This window comes from Theropithecus gelada, chromosome 20 (genome assembly GCF_003255815.1).
Source record: "Theropithecus gelada isolate Dixy chromosome 20, Tgel_1.0, whole genome shotgun sequence".
Lineage (NCBI taxonomy): Eukaryota > Metazoa > Chordata > Mammalia > Primates > Cercopithecidae > Theropithecus > Theropithecus gelada.
This window is the reverse complement of record NC_037688.1, coordinates 68,409,980-68,427,492: the sequence shown is the minus strand read 5'-3', so window position 1 is coordinate 68,427,492 and position 17,513 is coordinate 68,409,980. Positions and strand designations below refer to the sequence as shown.

The following is a 17,513-nucleotide window of genomic DNA, read 5'->3' as shown; positions in this document are numbered from 1 at the left end:
TGGAAACAGAGCAGTGACTCGGGATTATTAGCTTAGTCATGGCCATTAAATACTTGAGAGTAGGCCGGGCACGGTGGCTCACGCCTATAATCCCAGCACTTTGGGAGGCCGAGGTGGGCAGATCACAAGGTCAGGAGATCGAGACCATCCTGGCTAACACGGTGAAACCCCGTCTACTAAAAATACAAAAAATTAGCTGGGCATGGTGGCGGGTGCCTGTAGTCCCAGCTACTCGGGACTGAGGCAGGAGAATGGTGTGAACCTGGGAGGCAGAGGTTGCAATGAGCCAAGAGTGCGCCACTACACTCCAGCCTGGGCAACAGAGCGAGACTCTGTCTCAAAAAAAAAAAAAAAAAAAAAGAATAGATGAGCTCACCTTAGAGAGGAATAGAAGAAACTCAACTATCATTTAAGAGGAGAATTATAAAGAGCAAGCACTGTTTTACCACATAGCTCTGTCTGTACCACCATCAAAGGCAAGTTACTGCGTAAAGGGACCACATATGCTCGAAAATACGGGTAAGCAAAACCTGGCCTATGGGCCGAATCTAACCCACCGCCTGTTTGTGTGGATAAAGTTTCATTGGCACACAGCCACACGCATTTATCTGTGTACTATCTGTGGCTGCTTTCAGGCTGCAATGGCAGAGCCAAGTGGTAACAACAGAGGCCAGGTGACCCACAAATCGTAAGCTATATACTCTGTAGCCCTTTACAGAAAAAGTTTGCTGACCCCTGCCCTAAAACATGATTTTCTTTACTTCATTAGGAAAAGCCAAAGAACAAATTAATGGAGAAACATTTATTCATTATAGGTTTTCACAAACTCAGCATCAAATACAGTTCTTCCATATCAGAGACATCCTGCTCCAGCTGTCCAGCAGCCCTTTATCAATAAGGCCTCTAACAGCGTTCTTCAATCCAGAAATGCTCCGCTTCCATCCCTGCAAAATGGACCTAACACACCCAACAAGGTAACCCTGTGAGGCTTGTGCATCTGTGACAGTTCTACAGGGGCATAAAATCATTCCAAAGCCTAGTGCTTTGGGCTTGGAGTGACTAATATTAATGGGATAAAATTGTTGAAAATTCAGTGATAACTTGTGAAGGAGGAGCTCAGCGATTATCACAGTGAAGATGTGATATGAGGTGGCCACCAGTGCTGTCAGCCTCACAGGTGCTTAAAAGAATCTGCTCATGAATTCCCTGATTTGGCCAGCACATAGAGAACAGCAGAGACGAGTCTAGCCAGGAAAAGAGAGGGTTTATTGTCAAGATGTAATATGCACTCCTTCTTTATTTGACACAGCCTAGTTCACCCCCGCCACCCCAGCAATTTGTCGTCCAGCACTCTCTATTTGGGAGCCCAGTCGCCAAGACAAAAGATCCCCCCCGCTATGAGGAGGCCATCAAGCAAACACGCAGCACACAGGCCCCCCTGCCAGAGGTAAGTGAGGGCAGGGTCACGGTGCATAAGGCTATGGTGGATGTGCCCATCTTCAGTCTCGAGCAGACCTGTACAGAATCCCTTGTATGAAACTGACTTGCCTCAGTAGAAATACAAAAATAACCTTGTATTTTTACATGGTTATTTAAAATCAAAATGTCATTTATCATGAAGACCTTAAACAGCTTTCAGCAGCAGTATAACTGCATTTACTGTTTATTCAGAAATTCAGGGTTTATCTCTTTAACTTTTCCTTTGGGGTAAGGGTATCAGTCATGTTAGAGATAGATCTGATTATGACCAGGACACATGTTTTATACAGGTCCCTTTTCTAAAGCCACCGTGTGTCAGGCCAGCATCAAAATGACACATGGTATCACTGTTCCACCTGTCTGACATTCAAGGCCACCAGCACCTAAATTGACTTGGTCCTGCTTCATCTCTCTGGTCTCTAGCAGCCTCTGCTCCCAGCAGGCCAGCCCATCCAAATGACTTTGCTCATACACTGAGCAAATGCACTTGGAGGTAACAGACCTGAGGTTCTCCTGGTTTCACCACACATGGTGACCATGTGGTCTCTGAGCCTTCCTGGTTTCACTGATAAAACAGAAGTAGCCCCAACTATACCAGGCAATGGAAGAAGTTAGGGTTCCTATTTGTAAAAGCAGATGGCCCATGGTGGGTGCCAGTCACAACAGCACTTGTCATACATTACCCTAAACTCTCCTCCAATCTTTCTGTCTCTCTAAAGCTTTCTGTCAAAACTTAAAACTAACCTTTCAGGGAATAACCCCAGCCTCATAGAGGGTTCAAGGAGTGGCCCTGCCACCACTCCATGGGCGCTAAAGGTGGACACCAAGAGACAGTATCCAAGCAGGACTGTTTATTATCCATGGCAAACAGCAGGAGCATCAGCGCAGTTGTGCCAGTTCCCCCGCTCCCGTGTTCCATGAGGTAACTTGTTGGGGCCACATGGTGGCTGTGTATGCAGTGGGTCAAGCTGCACCCAAGGAACGTGGGGCCAAGGGCTCTGCGCTTTTTCTAGCAAGCACCTAACAAGCCAGTCCCTCACCCAGGGAGTATGCAGTCATGCGTATGCTGCCTTGACCCACTTGGTTGCCTGAGTGAGCATCTGCAGAAGCTGCTTAGTCCAGGCGACCTTGTCAGTTTGGCACCCTCACCAAGGACATCCAGGGAAGCTCAGGACCTGTGGAGGGCTGCCTCTTGGAGGAAGTGGAACCTGCCGTATGTTTCTTTTATTAACTGTATTGAAGGGACGTAACTTTGAGTTGTAAGACGTTCCTTACTTACAGACTCAGCAAAGGCCCTTGTCTGCGAGGGAGAAGTCAGATTTCAAAGATAGGTTCAAACATTTGCAATAAGAAATCAAACAGGTGGTGCTGGACTACACTCCTTCCTGATGGTCCATTCGGAGTGCTATCTATTGTCTTCACAGGGAGCAGAGATGAAGTGAATTGCCAAGAGCTTAACTGCAGTTTTTAAGAAAACAAAAAGATAGCACCCATCCTTCCTAAGTCCTGCTTACTTGACGAATCTTCCACTGTAACGTAAGACAGCTGATTGGAATCTCTGGTATTTACATGTCTCTGGGTTCCTGTTTATAGACTGAGGTTCTACATTGGGTTTTGGTTATTCAAATGAGTAGCCACCTGTAGGACTTCCTTATATGCCACTGAGCACCAAAGTTCGTTTAAATACATTTACTCAGACTTGCAATTCCACGAGTGGCTAAGTAAGGCCCTACTGGTTCAGTCTTCCCATAGATAATAGCTATTAATCTTGGTCATAACAAAAAGCAACTACCTGAAGGCATTGAAGAGTAAATAGAAGCAGTCATTCTCTGGTGGGGAACCCACACTCAAAGGAAGGGAGTGATGTGGCATGATTTCCCTCTTCTCGCTGCTTTTACTCTGGGGTCCAGCTAAGTGGCATGGTTACTGGTGGAAAAGCCATAGTCTTTATGGCCTGGAAATCCAGAGAACTGAATTGAGAGCAACCAGAGGGAAAGAGCTAGAGGGGAGATCCCCAAATTCTGTGTGCTCACATCTCTGGCTGACCCCTAAGCCATACAGGCATGGAATAGACGCATAGCAGCTCAGCTGAAGACAAAAGATCTAAAGTGAGATTGGAACATCTACCCAAGAAACATTTTGAAGTTTAAGTGTAACCAAGTTAATAGCTTGTTAAAACAATAGAAACCATTCATCTGAGAATAACAGCAGAATTCATAGTCACCACAGTTTAACATCCATAACACTTACCCATAACATGCGTCATACAAAGAATCAGGAAAATGTAACCTGTTCTCAAAGGAAAAAGGCTGAGACCAATCCTGAGCTCATCTTGATGTTAGAATTTGCAGGCAAGATTTTCAAAGCAACTACTATTACAACTGTCCTCAGTGATGGAAAAGGAAATATGCTTGTAATCAATTAAAAGGGATCCATATATATACAGAAATGATTTTTAAGAGAACTAAATGGAAATTTGAGAACTAAAAAAGTACAGTATCTGAAATGAAAAAAAATATATAGATGAACTTACCAGAATGGAGATGGCAGGGGAAAAAATGTCAAGAACCTGAAGATAGATCATAACGTATCTAATCTGAATAACAGAGATGGGGGCAAAAGATTTTTTTTAAGTGAACAAAGCCTCAGAACCCTGTTTTATATAATTCAAACAAACAGTCTAGCATAGGTAGAAGAGAAGTCCCGGAACAAGAGAGAAAGAACTGGAGAGGCAAATATTTGAAGAAACAATGGCTGACATGTTCACAAATAGGATGAAAGACAAATTTATAGCTTTGAGATGCTCGATAAACAAGCTGGATAAATCACATCACAGTCAGATTGTTGACAAAACAAAGAGAAAATCTTAAATGCATCAAGAGAAAAAACACATTTCACACAGAGCAAACAACTAATTGATTAATGTCAAGCTTTCATCAAAAACTATGAAAACTGGAAAAGAGTGTAACAGCACGTTTAAAAGTTTTTAGGGAGGAAGAAGTGGAAGAGACTGTCAAGCCAGAATTCTATTATCAAGTTAAAATATCCCTTAAAAATGAAAGTGAAGTAAAGATATTTTCAGATAAAGAAAAATTGTGTTAGTTCACCACCAAAGATCACATTGTCTTGAGGAGTGTATAGCATGTGTAGACGATACTTAAAATAATTAATAGGCCAGGCGCGGTGGCTCACGCCTGTAATCCCAGCACTCTGGGAGGCCGAGGCGGGCAGATCACGAGGTCAGGAGATCGAGACCATCCTGGCAAACATGGTGAAACCCCGTCTCTACTAAAAATACAAAAAAATTAGCCGGGCGTGGTGGCGGGTGCCTGTAGTCCCAGCTACTCAGGAGGCTGAGGCAGGAGAATGGCGTGAACCCGGGGGGTGGAGCTTGCAGTGAGCAGAGATGGCACCACTGCACTCCAGCCTGGGCAACAGAGCAAGACTCGGTCTCAAAAAAATAATAATTAATAAAGGATGGGGGAGGAAATGAGTGGATCTGTGTGGTTGTAGGATCTCTATGTTTTATTCAGTGTAGCCTGACATTAAGTTAAGGATATGTATTGCATATCAATGGTAACAATTTTAAAAATTCAAGATAGCTTAAAAAAAAATCAATAGAAAGGCCTGGCATGGCATCTCACACCTGTAATCTCAACACTTTGGGAGGCAAAGTGAGAGGATTGCTTGAACCTAGGAATTTAAGACCAGCCTGGGCAACATGATGAAACCTCATCACTACAAAAAAGACAAAAATTAGCCAGGTGTGATGGTGCACACCTGTAGTCCCAGCTACTTGGGAAGCTAAGGCAGGAGTGACACTTGATCCCAGGAGGTTGAGGCTGCAGTGAACCGAGGTTGTGCCACTGCACTCTATCCTGGGTGACAAAGTGAGACTGTCTCAAAAAAAAAAGAAGAAGAAAGAAAAATTAGAATACAAAAATGTCAATTTTTTTTAAGGAGACAGGAAAGAAAAACAGGATAACAAAAAAAACTAGATGGAATGAATAGAAGACAAATATAAAATAGTAAACCCAAACTTAACCATGTCAGTAATTATAACATATATGACTAAACAATTCAATTAAAATGCAAAAAATTGTCAGAATGGATATAAAAGCCATACTCACTGTGTGCAATTTTAAGATATGTCTGCAAATTCTTTGACATTCCTCCCTGGGTTGGATTTAGCAACTCACTTCTAACAAACAGAATTGGCAGAGGTGATGGTATGTGACTCCAGAGGCTGTCATAAAAGGCATGCCCCTTCTTCCTTGCTCTCCCCTGGATTGCTCATCTGGAAAAGCCAGCTGTCATGCCATGTGGACATGTCAGCAGCCATCTGGAGAGGCTCACATGGAGGGGCACTGAGGCCTCCCGTCAATGGCCAGCACTAACTTGCCAGTCGAGGGCATTCCCCAGCCACTCCTACAGTTGACAGTAACCTAACCAATGTCTTGGCTGCAACCTCATGAAAGACCCGAAGCCAGAACCACCCATCAAAACCATTCCTGACCCACAAAACTGTGACAAAATAATTTTAAGCCATTATGTTTTGGTATAATTTAGAATATATCAATAGATAACTAATGCATGTATCTCCAAGAGGCATACTTTAAATACAAAGACACATTGAAAGCAAACGTGTTAGAAAAAGATAGACCATGCAAACAGCAAGCAGAAGAAATCTGCAGTAGCCAGAAGATTTGAACATACGTTTTCCCAAAGGTAAGTGGATGGCAAATAAGCACTAGAAAAGATGTTCAACATCATTAGTCATTAGGGAAATGCAAAATAAAACCCCAGTGCAATACCACTACACACCTAATGGAATATCTAAAATTGAAAAGACTGACCCTACAAAGTATTGGTGAGAATGAAGAACAACTAGAAATCTTATACCATATACTGAGGGTGGGAATATAAAATGGAACAGTCACTTTGGAAAACAGTTTGGACATTTCTTTGAAAGTTAAACCTATACCTAACCTGTGATCCAGTCATTCCACTCTTAATTACCCAAGAGAAAAGAAAACACATGTCTATACAAGGACCTGTACACAGATGTTCACAACTTTTTTGTAATAGCCAAAAACTGGAAACCCAAATGTCCGTCCACAAGTCAATGAATAAATAAACTGCTGTTATTTCCATACAATGCAGTACTACGCAACCAAAAAAAAAATGAACTGTTCCTGAGGTACACACTACAGACGCGTAAATCTCAGAATAATTATGCTGGGTGAAAGAAGCTGGTCCTTCCCCTACCACCAAGAAAGTACAAACAGTACAAATCCATTCATATAAAACTAATCCATAGTGAAAGCAAGCAGATCTGGGGGTTGCCTAGGGATGAGAAGATGAGGAAACTTTAGGGGCAATGGATATGTTCATTATCTTGATTTTGTTGATGGTTTCATGGGTATATTTATATGTCAAAACATAACAAATTGTATGCTTTACATAAGTGCACCTTACTGTATGTCAGGTAAATCTCAATAAGAGCTCAACAAATATATGTAGTGTCATACACCTGTACAAATTTTTACCTAAATACAAGTGAATAAAGACACTTTTAAAATAAGGTATTAGAGGCCTCTCAAAATACAATTCAGTGATAGGAAAAAAAGGGAAGCATAGAAGTCAGTTCAGCTGGGTACTAACTATCCCTGTTCTTGCTGTGTCAACTAACCAGCTGTACAGCTTGGGTAAATGGCTTAACTTCTCAGGTGACCTCAGTGTTTTGAAAATTATCACATGATAGATTAGAACTAAATCGTCTAGAAAGTCCCTTAGGACTCCTAATTGTATAATGCTTCCAGGTTTGTATGAAAGAAACCTAATTTGTACTCTGCTTCATTGTAGATTTCCAACGCACACAGTCAGCAGATGGATGACCTCTTTGATATACTCATTAAGAGTGGAGGTAAGTCAAAAGTCACATCAGATCCTCACAGGAAGGCATCTCTTAACACAAGTACATGAAAGCTTTTCTTAAGCACTCATAGCTTATCTTTAGACACTGAGAAACGTGTTCTTCCAACTGAATTTACTGTTTTAAAATCTGTTAAATATAGGCCATTAAAAGAACTTACAGCCAGGCGCAGTGGCTCACATCTGTAATCCCAGCACTTTGGGAATCTGAGCCCAGGAGTTCAAGACCAGCCTGGGAAACATAATGAGACCTCGTCTCTACAAAAAATTTTAAAAATGAACAGGGTATGGTGGCACACCCCTGGGGTCCCAGCTACTAGGGAGTTGAGGTAGAAAGATTGCTGGAGCCCAGGAGGTCAAGGGTGCAGTGAACCGTGATAGCTTAAAACAGTAATACAACGTGAGATTTTTCCACAGATAGATGCCTGCTAAAAAACAAAGACAAGATAGCAAAGCAGAACCAGATTTAAATTCCATGTTGAAAAGCTTCAAAACTTGTTCCATGCGTATGTCTTTGTAATGGGATGAAAACATTACAATACTACCTTAATTATGTGACATCAAGCTACCTAGCATGAGCTCCAGTATCTTTCTTAAAATTCAAAGTCAATGCTAAAGCATTTTCTACAATATAATATGAAATCTTAGATTTATATCATCTTTATTTAAAAGGGACATGAGCCACAAAAAGAATAAGGATATTGCCTCAGCTTACATATCTTTAAAAATAAGTATAAAAATCAATATTTAAAAAAAAAAATCCTGGATAGTATTTGCATATTTAGCGTAGTCTTAAAATTACCCTGATGAAAGTTTTATTTGAATTTTCAAATAGTGATCAGAAGTTCTCCATTTATAGCATGTATCATTTGACACTGAAGTTGACGTTGACATGGAGAATTGATATTTGACTATAGCTCTACATAACGCCAATAGTATTTTTTGCTAAGAATTATATTGGCCTTACAAAAATAATTTAAGCTGGCCAACCCCAGTGACTTACGCCTATAATCCCAGCACTTTGGGAGCCTGAGGCAGGTGGATCACTTGAGACCAGCCTGGCCAACATGATGAAACCTTGTCTCTACTAAAAATACAAAAATTAGCCCGGTATGGTGGCAGGCGCCTTAAACTTGGAAATTAAAATGTGACACAAACCATCCAGCTATTTTCTAAATGGGATTTTTTTTTTATGACAAAGTATCTAATAAGTGTATTATTTCATCTTATTGTCTACTAACATCAGTAATAATGAGAACCAAGTTTTATATAGTTAGTTATAAGACTAGTTACTAGTGACACTGTGCCTGGCCTTGCCTGTAGTCCCAGCACTTTGGGAGGCCAAGGCAAGCAAATCACCTGAGGTCAGGAGTTCAAGACCAGCCTGGCCAACATGGTGAAACTATATTTTGTATTTTGTATAAATACAAAAATAAGCTGAGCATTGTGGAGGGCACCTGTAATCCAGCTACTCAGGAGGCTAAGAGGCAGAAGAATCACCAGAACCCAGGGGCAGAGGCTGCAGTGAACTGAGATCATGCCACTGCACTCCAGCCAGCCTCAGCAACAGTGCAAGACTCCGTCTCAAAAAAATAAAAATAACAAAAATAAAAAGAATAGTTACTTAGATTACACTTAAAGCTTTCAAAACAGTTTTAGAGATGACTACTGATAACTAAAAGTAACAAACCATTCAAAAATAAATGCAGTACACACAGTTGACAATTCATTTATAAGAATCAAATTGTAAGTTCCTTTTCTCAGCCATTTGTACATACCAATCATTGAGCTTTAAGAGCTATTGTTAATTAAATTTTTCCTAGTGTATCTGCATATAAATGAAACCAATCATATCCTCATAAAATTTTAAAAGATACTCTATTCATATATGTAGTTTAGTGAACACTAGTATTTATAGAAGATGGTCTGTTAATTTGCTACTTGATCTGGCAGGGAATAACACATAATGAAGACATTTACCAAATCAAAATTTTATATAAACTCAGAAAACAAGACCAAAAAGTGAAAGAAATAATCAAGTGATCCACCTCACCTTAAAAGAAAAGGATCAGAGGGACCATGTGTTAGCTTTAATTCAGAAATGAAATCAAATGCCATTGTATATTTTCAGAACTTTACACAGAATGCACTTGGCTAAATTAGGTACCCAGTCCAACTGTAATGATGATTAAAAAAAAAAAAGGAAAGAAGAATAGAATTACCTCTTTTATAACATGAGGATGTACTTCATGTCTCAGCACAAACTTAGGATGTACATTTCAACATTTATATTAGGAGTATCATGCTGCTATAGATAGATTCATAGGATGATATGAGCCCTATCTTAAAACTTTAAATGACAAAATAAGGACTCAAAGATAAAATAATCTGAAACCATTGATTCTTATCTAGTGAGATATAACTGCTTTTAATGCTTAGTCTTACTGGAAAGAATTTAAAGCATATCAGAATGTAATAAACTGGCCTTGGACAGTCTGCTGACTAAATTTACAATAAAAAGAATGTAGTAAACTTTTATGTTTATCTATTTAACTAAAATGATCCATCATCCTAAAGGTTGTCAAGGATTGTACCTGACCAATAGCATTCTCTTCCTACTTCTAAGATGGACGTGCGTAGAAGGAATCGCATAATAGTAAAGTAACTGTCCTAGTAATTAATAAAAATTTTTAAGTAGTAGTAAATCTTTAGTTACTAATTACTTCATTTATTTTACACAGAGATCTCCCTCCCCATAAAAGAAGAACCTTCTCCTATTTCCAAAATGAGACCAGTGACAGCCAGCATCACCACAATGCCAGTGAATACAGTGGTGTCCCGGCCACCACCCCAAGTCCAAATGGCACCACCTGTATCTTTAGAACCTATGGGCAGTTTATCTGCCAGCTTAGAGAACCAACTAGAAGCTTTCTTGGATGGAACTTTACCCTCAGCCAATGAAATTGCTCCATTACAAAGCAGCAGTGAAGACAGAGAGCCCTTCTCTCTGATCGAGGACCTCCAGAATGACCTGCTGAGTCACTCAGGTATGCTGGACCATTCACACTCACCCATGGAGACTTCCGAGACCCAGTTTGCTGCAGGTACTCCCTGTCTGTCTCTCGACCTGTCAGACTCAAACTTGGATAACATGGAGTGGTTGGACATTACCATGCCCAACTCCTCTTCAGGACTCACTCCTCTCAGCACCACCACCCCAAGCATGTTCTCCGCCGACTTTCTAGACCCACAGGACCTACCACTACCATGGGACTAACGTCACAGATTTCTTATCTGAGAGTTGATGAGGTTTAAGAACATGAAGATTCTAAAAGGTCAGTTTTTAGAGATAGATCTATAGTTGCATTGTTGCAATCAAAATATGTTGTCACAGAAAGAATAGGTGGAAGGTCATAGCCTGGAACCCAAGTTTGAAAACATTTCATTGTGTTCAGTAGTGAATTTCTACAGTTTAACATAGCACAGGGCCTTCTGAAAAACACACCAGTCAAAGACGACTCTTATGTTTCTCCAGACTTCAGTAAAGAATGAAAAGTACCTTTACACAAAAAACAAAGAAGAGTAATATACGCAGCAGTGACGTTAGGATTCTGGTAATTAACTACATTTAAATCTCTCTGATCACTTTAAGACCCTAAATAAAAGGCAGACAGCTCCACTCAAAAACTGAGGCTGATGTGAGGGAGGTGAGAGGTCACTGCACTTGGTACTTCCTAGAGATGGCCAGAGCCAGGCCCGAGACACGGCAGAGATCAAAGGCAGTAGAGAGCCCTGGCCGGTTCAATGACCGCTTCTGGCTAAAGACTTTTTGTTCTATTCAGAAACCTGTGTTGTTTTTTTTGATGTTGTAGTTTATTTTGTGATTTTTGGAATCATACTTTATATTTCCAAATTTAAATTTAAATACAAGATCTTTCACCATAAACAGAAGATACCTACAAAATACTGTCAGAAGTCCAGGTATACTGATAACACTGAAAATTCTATTAGCAACCTTCTGGGTTGGTTAGATTGATTTTAATGTATATATTAGACATTTGTATGTATGCTCTGACATTGTGATATGTACAGCCTACATTGGGGTAAGAAAATGGGTATCCAAGGTCCTACTTTTTTAATAGCTCGAATATTTCTAGAGTACTTGAGCCACGTGTATTTCTGTATTTAAAGAATTGCTGACTAACTTTCAGGTAACCAGACCCATCTCAAAGAACCAAGAAAAGGCTTTAGCATGAAATATCTTTCTGAGCTGATGAGTTAGAAGAATGGAAGGTAAGGGGAAGGTCTGTCATCTACCCAGGACATTCCCATGATGAGTACAGGTCAGACTGTGCCATGAGGTGGGCCTCCAGGTCCCCGCCCTGGCCCTCTTTCTTCTGTCACTAACCCTGGTTATCATTTTACAGGCTTGTAACTGGATGTTCTACCAGAGCTCTCACTATATTGTCAAGCCTAAGATTGAAAAACTGGAGGCTTTATTAGTGTTGTTAATATAGAAAACAGTTATTACATATTTGTTAAGTCAAGTCATTTCTTAAGAATTTTCTAAAATGCCAACTATCACAGGATTATTTCAAGCTAGTCATTGAGGTATATGACAAAATGTAAATAACAAAAAACTGAAATCTACCAAAAGAGCATGGAGGTTTTTCTTAAGTAATAATATTGTGCTCTCCACCTCACCCTTGTGTAAACCCTCGGGTCAGGTTGGTTCCCCTGGGTCACAAAATGGTAAATGTTCCATACTGACATGCGAGAGGCAGCCTGACCCGTTATTTGGAAAGAATTTGTGAATCATTTCTGGGTTTGTGTTTTGCCTAAGAGCTGATCTTATTTCTGATTTGTGTGTGTGTGGTTTATAAATTTTACTATGTGTAACAAAAGTCTGCTTTTCCAGCATGAGCACGCTGAAGCCCTCTGCTCACTGGCACTTCCTGACTCAAAGGCACTAACAGTGCTCATGTGCCTTTCAGGCGGTTCAAGGCAGAGGCCACTGTGCTCAGTGTAGTCTGTGATGAATAGTTTAAGTGTTCAGAAATTGGTAAACCAACGCATGGGATACAGTAACTCTCTGTTAACCAGAACACCGTCATTTGACCAAGCCCTACAAGAGTTTACCACACTAGACGTTCTGTGAATCCTCCAGTCAGTTCCATTGAGAGGGGCCTGTCTCCAGGGCCAGGCTATTTACTTGGGAAAATATTTTTCTTACAGTTCTTGGCCACAGTGTTTTTGCTGAGGGTTTCTGTCTGGGCTTATCAGGTCCATACTTAGACCCTGAGCATCTTCTTCATTCAGATTTGAATGGCATATTAAATTAGCACCAAATATCAGTGGGACTGTAGGAGGTAACCGAACACTAGTGCCATTGACTCTCATTGAATAACTTTATATTTCCATAATCCTGAATTGTATAGATAAGTTTTCTAGCTCTCTGGTCCCTTTATTGCTTTTTAAAATAGGGTTTGAAACATGCCACAGGAAGGTTGCTCTCCAAAAATACACAGTGCAGTGCAAAAAAAATGCTATCTCATTAGCCTACTCTCTTGACTATGAATTGCTAAAGTCCCCACTTCACATATGTGTTTAAACCTTTATAAACCAGTATTTCATTTTTAAAAAGGCAAGGCGTCTCTAGCCCATTAGTTCTGCAAGCCACTTCATTTGCACCATTCCACTTGACCCTCCTCTCCCCTGGCTTGAGTCACCAGCCAGGCACCTGTGACACGAGTGCTGCTCTCCAGGATCTCCACTGCATGTTCCAGGTCAGAGTGAGGGCACGCTGTGTGCCCACACTCATGTGACATGACCAAAGATGAGGCCCTGTAAACAAGGCCCCTCTGACCCGACTCAGTGCACGTGATGGTGAGTGCAGTGAGAAAGGGTGGATGTTGGCTAAAGACTGGTTGTTGTTGTTTAGGTTAGTGTCACAGCCATTACAGCACAAGTCAAAGTTGCCAGTTGAATTTTCATTATGCACGTGTGTGGTTTAAGCAGTGGTACTGTTGTGTATCATATTGCAAAGTATCATACTGCCAAGAAAGTAACTCCTAGAAAGGCATTATCTCACATCCCCATCTTACTTTCCTACATGTTCTCAAAACACAGTAGTGTCAGCCTTACCTTTGTGCTGTATGTAGATAATCAGATCATCCTACTGGGGGTGGGATGAATTTTAAAAGTTATACCAAAACTTCTGTAAAGTCTTTGAAAGTCTAGGGGTATGTGGTCATCTTGTACATTTCAGCAAAGCATCTATTAGGAAACCTCATAGGACAGTGTTAGTGGTTCACGTTCTAGTGTTTTTTCCTGAAATGTGCAATCTACTGTATAATATTGCCACATAATTGTACATAGATGTATTCTGAATTTGTGGAATTTCTTGCTTAGATACTATTGTGTTTGTTTCATATGAATATTTTTGTAATTCTAAAGAGATGTTATTTAAATTTCCTTCTTAAAAGCCGCATGGTTCTGTGATCCATGTAACTGACACTTTTTGGCTTTCAGCGCTGTTTAGAAACAGTGGCAAAGGCGGGGTGGTGTTGCCTGCAAGCTGCTGCCTATGGAAGGCAAAGTCATAGTAATGAGATAGCACCTCTGAACTGTGCAGTCAGCATACCCTGAGTGATGGCTCAGGAGCGCACTACCTATTTTGTCACCAGAGCTGACTCAGGCTTCCTGGACCCTCAGCTCCAGATCATTCCAGGCAGCATAGCTTTCTTCAGAGTCCTTTCAGAATTCCCAGGCTGAAATCAGCCATAGCAGTTGACAAAATGGCTGTCCCCACAAGTGATGGGATAGTCCCTTTACTGTCCTCAAATGGACTAGGCCTTAGAGACGTGGCAAAGCACTTTGGCAGGGTTTAAATATTTGTGAGAAGCCCACATTTCAGTATACATCCTCACCAGCTTCCATGCACCCACCTGCTGCTAGCCTCACAGAAGTCCTGGCTGTCACCTGGATGGGGAGCTCATGGTGCCGCTGGGGACTTTTTAGAGAAATGTAAAGAGAACAGCTATTCAGTGTCTACCAGCAGAGCAACACGTGTCAATGTAACCGAATTCACAAATAACTCTCCATTTTTCAATATCCGCTGCTGTAAACATGAATGTTGAATACTGACAACAGAATACCCATACACACCACCCCACCGCCCTAGAGGCCATGAAACTATCCCAAACTTATCAAAGAACATTAACTGGAAGGCCAGGTTTTTCAAGGAACATAGCTGACAAGTGCATCAGTGTGTATCTGGAGAGCATCCTAACTGCATTTCAACTCATCTTTTAAGTGATTTCAGTCAAAACTGGAAAACAACTAAGAGGTAGTAATTTTTTTTCCTGGTTCAAACCTTCAATAACTTGCTCATTCAGCAGTCTCTCTGAGCTACATTTTTATTTGTAAAGTGACTCTGTCTGCATGGCAATAAGCAGGTCCGTGTTTTTTCCGCATTCACCCTTTCTTGCAGTATCCAAGGAAACACATCATTACAAAGGGTTTCTACCTGAAATCTTTCATGGAAGGCCTACAATTCGAAAAGCTGCACATGTTTACAGAAGAGCTCTTACCCTCCATGCAAACACTTTGCTCTGTGATGTCATAGTTTTGTGACAATAAGATGGCAATCTCGGATCTACAAGGTGCTGTCGGGAATCAAATAAAATATATTATCAGAGATATCATCACATCTATAGTGTTTAACAGAGCTTTATGCCAACTACTAAGACAAAGCTTTAACAAAGTTTATAGAATACTGAAAGTCATAACAATTACCTCTCTACGTGATGCTGTAAGGAATCTTGCTAATTTGGTAGGAAGAAGAAGCATTTAGGAAAGGGTTTAGTGTCTACCAAAAGTACTTGACCTCAAGTAACCAACAGTAATGCAAACTTGCTTTAAAGGAACCAAAGGCATTGCCAAGTATTTGCCAAAAGGAGGCACTTTTTATTTAAAATTTGAGACTAATGAGATCTCAAAAATCAGTCCCAAAAAGGTATTATCCATTTAAGGTTATAATTTTCACAAAGATGTAGATATTTCTCTATTGTTTTCATGTAAAATAGCATAGAGTCGTTTTGTTGGTTTAAGAATAACATTCAGTAGTAATACAAAGTTTTTTTCTATGTAGAAATTAGTTTTCTTTTCTTGCTTGCAGTAGAAATGCAATGTGATAGGTGTTTCTCTTCTTCTTTTCATTGTCACATTATGTCTTAGCATCTCACTTTATGAAAAAAAGGAGAAAGATACCAATCTGCAGAGCCCTGCTTGCTAAAGCACTCGTTTAATCAACACAAAATTATGGCAATCGGGGGTCCATTCATGTATTGCCTTTATGTTGTTTTTTAAAAGAAAAACCATGATGCCTTTGTATTTGCTGTTTGCACCCCTGAAATCAATTCCATATCATGTTTGAATGCCATACATTTTGCACATGTACTGTACATAGGTAATGCATACTGTATTTTTATATGTGTGCACATTTATCATCAGATCTTTTGTACATAGTGGCAGTATTGTAGCTGATCGGGAAATGTTTGATATCTCAGCAATTTTGCATTTTTGTGTCTCAAATAAAAGACATTTTGATGTACTATGATTCTTGCTGTGCAGAGGAAAGACCACTCCCTATGGATTGGTGGAGCCATTGTAGACTGTGGAACGGGAGTGGATTTATTAGGAGGAGACACTGTACCTTCAGCACACAACTCACAACAGAAAGCCACCGGGCAAAGCCTGTGAACTTGTCACCCTCCCCTGGATCCCAGACCATGAGATACAAAATAGAAACTCACAGGCATGAGCTGAACTTGAACATGTCATGATTTACACCAAAGTCAGTTTCTTTCTTCCACAGTGAAAGTTAGAAATATGTAGTTCTCCCTAGGGGGTTGATTTTCACATTCGCGCACACACACACAATGAAAACCGACTCGATTCAATAGTATAAATGCACCACCACCACAATTCCTGAAAGACCCACATAATCCTTCAACCTAGCCAAGTTTCAAAAGCAACTATTTATATGAGGTATTTTTATAGACCGTAAAAAATGATGTTTAGAATTCAGTATTCTTTTAGTAAGGTGGCATTTAATTTCACCTCAGAAGCCAACATTTAAAACAGTTTTATTAAGATATTTTTTTCTCTTTGCTTTGAAGAAACAAAATAGTAATGAGTAAACTCTAATAACTGTAATGTATGTATCAATATTTGATTAAGAAAAAAGGACAGAGTATCAACCACAGAAAGGGGGAAAAGAAAGATATTGATTACCAAAACACAGCAGAATGTTCATTACACTTAGGGAACCAGAGTGCAGCCTCAAGAGACCAGTGAGATGATGCACAAAGAGTTAAACCATTTGTAAAGTATCATATGTTCCAGGCAGAGATTCTGCCCTTGGGGAGAAAATAGACCTCTCTGCTGGTGTGAGAGAAAACCGTGCCAAAGGAAGCATAGCACGTGCCCTGGGAGCCCAAGAGGAGTGAGTAAGGGATGTCACAGAGAACTCTGGGGAAGCTGTCATGGCGGACAGCCCCTTGGGCAAGGTCAGAGTTAATTGGAGAAATTGTTTTTTCCTGCAACAGATTTTTTTATTTTATTACTTTTATTTATTTCTTTTTTTTTTTTTCTTTTTTTGAGACAGAGTCTTGCTCGGTCACCCAGGCTGGAGTCCAATGGCATAATCTCTGCTCACTGCAACCCTCTGCCACCCAGGTTCAAGTGATTCTCCTGCCTCAGCCTCAGTCTCCCAAGTAGCTGGGACTACAGGCATGTGCCACCACGCCTGGCCAATTTTTGTATTTTTTAGTAACTATGGGATTTCACCATGTTGGCCAGGCTGGTCTCGAACTCCTGATCTCAGGCGATCCACCCGCCTCAGCCTCTGAAAGCGCAGGGATCACAAGTGTGCACCTGGCCAGATATTACTTCCAATTTAACTTTCAGAAAGAAATCTCATCTTGATGTCCTATCTTTTCTGTTAATATGCATGACAGGCTAATTAAATTAAACCTACATTGTGTGATGAGATGAGAAACAAGGATGGATCGACATTTTCTGTGCCCCTTTTGTTT

The 17,513-nt window shown here is 40.5% G+C and overlaps 1 protein-coding gene across 4 annotated transcripts in view; it reads left to right on the top strand.

Annotated features, from left to right (window-relative positions):
- The window catches only part of MRTFB (myocardin related transcription factor B), a 195,783-nt gene extending 179,750 nt beyond the window's left edge, over positions 1–16,033 (top strand). For all 4 annotated transcript variants that reach the window (XM_025370716.1, XM_025370712.1, XM_025370713.1 and 1 more), the window contains 4 exons: positions 816–974; positions 1,310–1,447; positions 7,345–7,405; positions 10,155–16,033. In XM_025370716.1, coding sequence (XP_025226501.1) covers positions 816–974; positions 1,310–1,447; positions 7,345–7,405; positions 10,155–10,690 — 894 coding nt within the window. In that variant the 3' untranslated portion in view covers positions 10,691–16,033. The remainder of the gene's footprint in view (positions 1–815; positions 975–1,309; positions 1,448–7,344; positions 7,406–10,154) is intronic.
- Positions 16,034–17,513: the final 1,480 nt, after the last annotated feature.